Source organism: Cucurbita pepo, chromosome 6, assembly GCF_057944985.1.
Source record: "Cucurbita pepo subsp. pepo isolate OVF chromosome 6, ASM5794498v1, whole genome shotgun sequence".
Lineage (NCBI taxonomy): Eukaryota > Viridiplantae > Streptophyta > Magnoliopsida > Cucurbitales > Cucurbitaceae > Cucurbita > Cucurbita pepo.
Window position 1 is genome coordinate 7,784,256 of NC_141803.1, and position 9,066 is coordinate 7,793,321.

The 9,066-nt window shown below is 38.6% G+C and overlaps 1 protein-coding gene across 1 annotated transcript; it reads right to left on the reverse strand.

Annotated features, from left to right (window-relative positions):
- Window positions 1-442: 442 nt before the first annotated feature.
- Window positions 443-5,063, reverse strand: LOC111797562 (Exostosin family protein). The gene is made up of 3 exons (XM_023680607.2): window positions 4,307-5,063; window positions 2,601-2,854; window positions 443-1,103 (listed from the first exon to the last, which is right to left on the reverse strand). Exons 1-3 carry the CDS (start codon window positions 4,983-4,985, stop codon window positions 552-554), a joined length of 1,485 nt encoding a protein of 494 aa, XP_023536375.2. The 5' UTR covers window positions 4,986-5,063; the 3' UTR covers window positions 443-551.
- Window positions 5,064-9,066: the final 4,003 nt, after the last annotated feature.

The following is a 9,066-nucleotide window of genomic DNA, read 5'->3' on the forward strand; positions in this document are numbered from 1 at the left end:
ACTCAAAGAGGGAGACGGAGACCGACGACGATTGAGAGAGGAAGAACGAGAAAGACAGAATAACAAAGAGTCTCTAGTTTGAACTTTCAAGTTACTGTGGTACAACTATTTCAAAAGTTGGGCTTCAAATTTTTTATTTTAATGTTTTCGGGTTGGGTCAGATTCACCCCATCAATTTCTTTTGGAACTCGAACCCAACCCAAACCTAATCGGGTTCAAAAAAATGAGCCCAACCCAAATCCAAGAACCAATCCAACTTAACCCAACCCTTACAATTTAGGTTCGGTCAGGTTGGGTGCTCAAAAACAGGATTCATACTTTGACACCACAATTTTGCCCATCAAATCAAATATCAACATGAAATGAAGCATTTTAATTGCAAGTAAAATCATTAAATTTCACAACTTCAATTCTAGTGACTCAAACCAAGACATGTTCTAACTAAAAAAAAGGGATACTTTCATTATAATAAAGCTCTATAAAATCATCATTTATGGGTTTGAATTAATAAATCAATGCAAACTAACACGAAAGCTACACAGCGAATGATATTAGGTACAATGGCAGCGAAGAGGAACTACCACACCCTCTGGTTTTCTTCTCTCCCTAGCAATGGCTTCTTTCATCATAGGCAGCTTTTGGTGGACTTTTCTCCATATGTGATTTACAGCACCATCTGGAGCAACTGGCCCGATACCACCCGGACGACCGTTCTCGTACTCGAAAACGGGTTGAACCTGAGCCATATATCGCCGATATCTGTTCCTCTGTTCTTCAGGGATAGTTCTCAGGTGCTTTACAAGCCAGTTTGGTTTCAATGCATCACTAACAGCTACAAAGACGCAGAATTCTGAGTAATCCACCATGTCTTCATATGGAAGCTCGATGTTGTCGCTTACAACGACGGGTATACAGAGACTTTGGATGGCATCAAAAAGGCGGCACGATGTCGGGGTATCCCCAGCTGGGTGCAAGCAGAACTCTGATGATCTCATCCCCCTGATAGATTGCTCCTTACCTGTGGCATTTGGGAAGCCTTCTTCCATTATAACATCTGGCTCATTAGTCAGCAAGTCCCAGAGTTTCTCCCTCACCAATCCCCCCTTTGATGCGAAAATAAGTAGAAAGTATCAGCTTCGGAACAACTTGGAGTTCGATAAGAACCAACATTTAGTCGATAAATATATGGTTTAAGCTATCCCAATTCACACGAGCATGAGTGCGTGCTCGGATGTATAAGAAACTTGTATCAATGGAAAAATTCAATAAGAAAATTCTTCTACTCAGAGGAGACATCCGTCCCAAGTTTTAAGCTGGAGGTGAGATCCCACGTCAGTTGGAGAGGGGAACGAAACATTCTTTATAAGGGTGTGGAAACCTCTCCCTAACAGACACATTTTAAAAACCTTGAGGGGAAGCCTGAAAGGGAAAGCTCAAAGAGGACAATATCTGCTAGCAGTGGACTTGAACTGTTACAAATGGTATCAAAGCTAGACATCGGGCGATGTGTCAGCGAGAACACTAGGCCTAAGGGAGATGGATTGTGAGATCCCACATCGATTGGAGAGAAGAACGAGTGCCATTGAAGACGCTGGGCCTCGAAAAGGGTGGATTGTGAGATCTCACATTGGTTGGGGAGGAGAACGAAGCATTCTTTATAAGGATGTCGAAACCTCCCCTAGCCGACACGTTTTAAACACCTTGAAGAGAAGCCGGAAAGGAAAAGCCCAAAGAGGACAATATCTACTAGCAGTAGGCTTAGGCTGTGTGCCAAAAAGTATAGGGATATACGTCATCCCTTAAAATTACCAGGCCAGTGATGCAGGTTAAAATATTATATAGACGAAATGCATTATCGGCGAATCTCCAGTTGACAGAAATAAGAGAATATAAGATGCCCTTGTTCGATGGGCTTGATCTTTTTTTTACTTAATCCCCTTGTATCATATTTTTTCCTTCTTTTTTAATGATAGTTTGTGTAACATCTAGCAGATATTGTCCGTTTTGGCCCGTTAGGTATCGCCGTCAGCCTTACGATTTTAAAACGCATCAGCTAAGGAGAGGTTTCCACACCCTTATAAAAAATGTTTCATCCCCTCTCCAACCGATGTAGGATCTCACAATCCACTCCCCTTCGGGACCAGCGTTCTCGCTGACACACCGCCCAATGTCTGGCTCTGATACCATTTGTAACAGCCCAAGCCCACTACTAGCAGATATTGTCTGCTTTGGCCCGTTACGTATCGTCATCAGCCTCTCGATTTCAAAATGCGTATGCTAGGGAGAGGTTTCCATACCCTTATAAAGAATGCTTCATTCTCCTCTCCAACCGATGTGGGATCTCACAATCCACCCCCCTTGGAGACCCAACATCCTCATTGGCACAACACCCGATAGACATCGATACCATTTGTAACAGCCCAAGTCTACCGCTAGCAGATATTGTCCGATTTGGACTGTTACGTATCATCGTCAACTTCTCGATTTTAAAACGTGTCTGCTAGGGAGAGGTTTCCACACCCTTATAAAGAATGTTTCGTTCCCTTCTCCAACCGATGTCAAACATGTATCATACTAATTGAAAGAGATAAAATACTAACCCGATGTCGATGTTTCGCCCCTTTGAAATAAAGCAAAGTCCGACGCTTCTCGTTTTCTGATAAGTGCAGCCGAGGTAGTAAATGAGTATATGGAACAATCACATCCTTAAGAACTGAAACTTGAGTGTGCTGAATCATATCCGGCGAGGAACTGTTGGATGATTTTGCATCAAGCCTGAACCATCCGCCAAAATCAACCACAAGCAGAACAGCCGGAGCTATCTCAGCTTTGACATGCCACATTGCCACTGGGTCTGTCAAAGAATGCTTCAAGTTTTAACATTACCTGACAACCCAGAGGACTAAATCAAAACATGCTAAGACACGCAACAGTATTAGTTCTTGATAGCATCAACAACGCAGATCTTAAGAGGATAGCTATTACAAAGTATTAACCAAATAGGAAACACAAACTAAAAATTACAAAAGTTGCTACTAATTACACTCAACAATGACTTCCTCTTGAACAAGAACTTATCCACATGTTTAATGATAATGAAAAGAAGTCGGTCTTCCGCATTCATATGCTTTTGCACCGGGACTGATAGCGGGAAGACCCAGAGATCATAAATCAAGGATGGGATAGGAATAGAGGCATTCCGGCCCAACATACTCCGGTGAATGGGTCGAGAGAGATAGGGAGGGGAGTGGGATAGAGGAAATCTAGTAATATGTGACTACTGGGTTTACTCTTCCTCTTGTTTCATTATTCATAACTGTTAGGTGGCTATCCAACCATTCAATTGGCTATGGAGGGAGGTTTCAGTAAGCGGGTTAACTGATGCAAAACTGAGGTAGGTCGATCATCGCTCATCCCTCGTGTTCTCTACTGTGAAGGATTATGGAGGGAGGTTTCAGCAAGTCGGTAAACTGATGCAAAACTGAGGTAGGTTGATCATCGCTCATCCCTCGTGTTCTCTATCGTGAAGGACTATGGATGGAGGTTTCAACAAGTGGGTAAACCGTTGCAACTACCCATCCCTCGTGTTCTCTATCGTGAAGGACTATGGATGGAGGTTTCAACAAGTGGGTAAACCGATGCAAAACTGAGGTAGGTCGATCATCACTCATCCCTCGTGTTCTCTACCATGAAGGATTATAGAGGGAGGTGTCAGCAAGCGGGTAAACCGATACAAAACTGAGGTAGGTCAATCATCGCTCATCCCTCGTGTTCTCTATCATGAAGGACTATGGAGGGAGGTTTCAACAAGCAGGTAAACCAATGCAAAACTGAGGTAGGTCAATCATCACTCATCCCTCGTGTTCTCTACCATGAAGGACTATGGAGGAAGGTTTCAGCAAGCGGGTAAACCGCTGCAAAACTGAGGTAGGTCAATCATCGCTCATCCCTCGTGTTCTCTACCATAAAGGACTATGGAGGGTGGTTTCAGCAAACGGGTAAACCAATGCAAAACTGAGGTAGGTCGATCATCGCTCATCCCTCAGGTTCTCTTCAATTCAATGAAGAACTACCTTAATAACTCATCGAAATCTCAATTTTATAGACGATTTTAACTTAAAACCAAATAGACAACCAAACCAATTAACAAACGATAGCAAACTCAAGCTAAAAATTACAAAACTCCTGCAAATTTCTAACAGGAAGATCTACTAACACCAGAGCCAGCATGATAGATTTCAATAACTTCTCAACAACGACAGCAATCCAATGCAAAATTATAGCGTAAGAGATAAGAGAAACATACCAGTAAGAACAAAAACATGGTCTCTCCCACCAGACTTCTTCCAAGCATCAGTACTCTTAAGAAAATCCATCACATTCCTCTGCCGCTCATAGTCTTCATTCCCCACTTTCTTCCTAAACGCCCCCTTAGCCATTCCCAACTGCAATTCAGCACTCAATGTAGCGAAAAACGGCACAAAAACCACATCGGCTTCCTCAGCCACAAAAACCCTCTTAGCAAAAGATCCATCTCTCTGCGCCTCTGGCGTCATCAAATCCCCCAAAATCCAATACTCCGCACTGTACTGCTTGATCAACGGATTCTCCGGATACGGAGGGAACTTGAGGGTTTTCTTCATCTGGGTCGATCTAATTTCACGATCCGCGTCGCTGCCGAGCCTCGAATCGGACTGGATCGCCCAATATTGGTCGAGAAGGCCATAGTTGAGAGATCTGGGAAGGTCTGCAATGAAGACTTTGATGGATTGAGGTGAAGAAGGAGAGATGTTGGGATTGAAGAGAGATGAGGGATTGGAAGATCGAGTGAAGAGGAGGAAAAGGGAGAAGGAGAGGGTTAAGAGAAGGGTGAGGAGAAACAGAATTGGAACAGAGCAGAGAGAGGAGTTCGTCTTTTGAGCCATTTCTGGTTTGGATCTGTTCGCTGTAAACTCATAATCTGTGGGTTTTATCAGTGATTCCATTGTTGAATTGAGAGAGAAACAACAAATCGATTTGCCGACGGGCCATCATAGCTCCTAACAATACACTCTTCCTAGTCTCCCAAAACTTTTAACACTTCAAAAAAAAATTGAAAACATAGTTTTCAAAAATTCATGTGCTTCCTCTACCAACCCAACCCGAACTATAGGGGTTGGGTTGGTTTGGATTAGTAGTTCGGGTTCGGTTGAGTTATTTTTTCTTAAACTCGAGTTGACTCGATTCGATTTCGGGTTTATAGGACATGTGTTGACTCAGTTCGGTTTATAGAACAAGTATTGACTCGAACCAAACAAAAGTTATAAAATACATATGCTAAGAAGTCAAGTGTATTAATGGGTCTAGCCAAGTTTACGTTTTTACTTTATTCTTTTTATTTTTTATTTTTATTTAATTTCTTTTAGATTTTTAAACGCATCATTTATAACATAAATAAACTGACCAACAACTATTCATTCACTCTATACTATTTTTAAATACATTATTTATAATAGGAACCTTATTTATAGAGTAACTAATTCTTGAGAAGTGTCAGTGTTTAGTTGTCTTTAGTTCCATAGTAATGTCTATATCTTTTACGGGTGTACACCCAACCTGGAAACTCAAGAACCCAATCCGACCCAACCCAAAATATAAGGATTGGGTTGGGTTGGGTTGTGTTGGATTTCGAGTTTGGGTTGGGTCCATTTTTTTGAACCCGATCTGATTTGGATTAGGTTCGGGTTCCAAAAGAAAATAATTGAGTCAACCCGACCCAACCCGAAAATATTTATAAAAAAAAAATTGAAGAGCAAGGGCTCAAAGTCAAAGCCCAATAACCGGTTGTTATAGTCTTGTAAGTTTAAAATAAGCTTCAATTACCAAAAACCTTCATTTCTCAAATTCTGAGTCAGCCAAATTTCTCTCCCTTATCTTCCTTATAGGTCTTGTCATACAAATTTTCACAGGCTCACTGTCTCCATGCCTCTTTCTCTCTTTCACACCTCACGTCAAAATACGAACTTTCAACGAAAATACAAATTTCTCTCGACACTTAGTTTCTCATAAAGAATTTGATCTCAATAGCATTCTCTCACGTTCTTTGTCTTGTTTCTCTCTCGCGCACGTCTTTCTCTCTTTAGTCTCCTGGATTGCCACAACATGTAAGCTTTTTCTCTCTTTGTTATATCCCCTTGTATATTTTCACTTTGATGCATCCTATGTAATTGTTTATATTGGGTTGAATATTTGAACATAATAGTTCTATTTTACTTTTTATAGATGAAAAATAATAGTGCAACGGAAGGTGCAAGTAGCTCTAGTAATTAGAATGCATCGAAGTCACGATTGGCTGCACAATCTGAATTTAAGAAGAAGAAACCTAGTAAATCAACCGTGTGGAATCACTTTACAAGATTAGAGAACAATAATTAGAGGTGCAAGTGCAACTATTGTTCTAAGGAGTATGCTTGTGATACTAATTTTTGTAGAACTAACATAAGCACTTAAAAAATCAGTGTAAAAAGTACACATATAAGGTGGAGGACAAAGGACAAATCATTCTAAGTTTTCAACGTTCAATAGATGAAAAGGGTGGTAGTAATATTGTTACTTCATTATTTAGTCAAACAAGATGTAAAGCAACATGTGCCAAGATGATAATTATGGATGAGTTGTCATTTAAATTTGTAGACAATGAGGGTTTCAAATTATTTTGTAGTATTGCATGTCCTAAGTTTGACCCTCTATCAAGAGTCAAGAGTAACCATTGCTAGAGATATATTTCAGCTCTATCTAGAAGTAATTAAAAGATTTTTTAGTCAGTTATTCCAGGAGGGTTTGTCATACCACTGACACATAGACTTTGTAACATTAATTACATGGTAATCACTGCACATTTTATTGATTCATAATGGAATTTGCATAAAAAAATTCTCAACTTTTGTGAAGTTGCTGACCACAAGGAGAGACTATTAACAACATTACTGAGAGTTGTTTATTGGAATGGAAAATTGATAAGGTTTTCTGTATCACGATTCATAATGCAAGTTCCAATGATGTTATTTCATGTATTATGAGAAGACTTAGAAGTTGGAATTCACTTGTCTAAGATGGAGAAATATTACACATGAGGTGTTGTGCTCACGTAATTAACTTCATTGTGAATGAAGAGCTTAAAGAAATGCATGACTCCATTTCTAGTATTGGCAATGTCGTGAGGTATGTTAGATCATCCCCCAAGAGATTGACAAAATTTAAAGATCGTATTGGACAAGAAAAAATTAAATATAAAGCACTCGTTTATTTGGATGTGGCGACTCGATTGAATTCCACTTATTATGCTCGATTATGCCTTGAAATTTGAAAAAGCTTTCAAAGTATTAAAGGAAGAAGAATTAGATTAGGTTGATTACTTCAAATAGGGCGATTATGGAAACAAAAGAATAGGGATGATTGGAAAAAAAAGTTGCAGTGTTTGTAAAATTTTTGAAGATTTTCTATGATGTCGCTGGGAAGATAAGTGGTTCTTTATATATGACTTCTAATTCTTATTTTCATGAACTTTTGGGTATTCGAGAACTTTTAATTCAGTGGAGTACAAATGTTAACTCTGTTTTAAGTAATATGAGTTCAAATATGAAAGTTAAGTATGACTCATAGGGCTTCAATGGAAAGAATTAATAAGTTGATATTCATAGTCGTGGTACTCAATACTTGTTACAAATTGGATTACATATCATTTTGCTTTTCAAATATTTATGAAGATGCTATGACTAAAGTGATGTTTTATGATAATGCTCATGATCATCATCAATCTAAATCAAGACTCACTCCTTAGTCCATGAGTATGGACATTGACACAATTAACGAAGTGAATTTGAGTGGTTTAATATTAGTATTATCAAGATACAACCGAAGAAGAGAATAATAAAATTCACTTGAGTTAAAAATGATGTGGATCGATAGTTATCTGGTCCTAGTGAAGAACTTGATGATAATTTTGAAGTTTTGGCAGGGTGGAAAGCAAATGAGTTTAAATATAGAGTTTTATCGAAAATTGTCCAAGATGTTTTGGCCATTCTAGTGTCGATTGTATCTTCGAAATCAGCATTTAGTACATGTGGGAGGATTCTTGATTCTTTTAGGAGTTCTTTGACACCTAAAACAGTGGAAGGTTTGATATGTACACAAAATTGTATCCGTAGAAAATAAGTATTGTTAGATCTTCCTCAACAACTTAAAGATGTGGAGATTTGTTCTAAGATTGAGACGGATAACTCCAAATTTATTTATTACCTATTTGTTAAGGTATATTCTATATGGTTATATCACAATTTATATTTCATTTTTTGAGTTAATTATGTGAGCACAATACCTCATGTGTAATATTTCTCCATCCGTTAATTCCAATTTCTAAGCCTTCTCATAATATATGAAATAGCTATATCATTGGAACTTGCAATTGATGTGATAGAGAAAACCTTATTGATTCTCCATTCTAATAAAAACTCTCTCTTCGAATAGTCTCCCCTAATAAACAACTCTCAGTAATCTTGTCAATAGTCTCTTCTAATAAACAACTCTCAATAATCTTGCGAATAGTCTCTCGGTTGCAGTTGGCAACTTGACAAAAGTTGAGAATTCTTATTTTGCAACTAAGTCTATATGTCAGTGGTACTTGGAATATTTCAACTTCTTTTTTTCTTCTAGATAGAACTGAAATATATCTCTAGCAATGGTTACTCTTGACCGAGACTCTCAATAATCTTGCCAATAGTCTCTCCCTTGTGGTTAGCAACTTGACAAACGTTGAGAATTCTTTTATGCAAATCTCATTTTGATTCAATAAAATGTGTGGTGATTACCATGTAATTAATGTTTTGCAACTAAGTCCATGTGTAAGTGGTAAGACCAACCCTCTTGTAATAACGGACTAAAAAATCTTTGAACTTTTTTTTTTTTCATCTAGATAAAGCTGAAATATATCTCTAACAATGGTTACTCTTGAAGGAGGGTCAAACTCAGGACATGCAATACTACAACACAATTTGAAACCCTCATTCTCTACAAATTTAAAGGACAACT

Excerpts from the sequence above, each read along its gene's own strand:
- LOC111797562 (XM_023680607.2), bottom strand. The coding sequence starts at position 4,985 with ATGGAATCACTGATAAAACCCACAGATTATGAGTTTACAGCGAACAGA. Across the intron at positions 2,855-4,306 it reads CCATGTTTTTGTTCTTACTG|ACCCAGTGGCAATGTGGCAT; the intron begins GTATGTTTCTCT and ends ATTCTTTGACAG. Across the intron at positions 1,104-2,600 it reads GGGCGAAACATCGACATCGG|GGGGGATTGGTGAGGGAGAA; the intron begins GTTAGTATTTTA and ends TTCGCATCAAAG.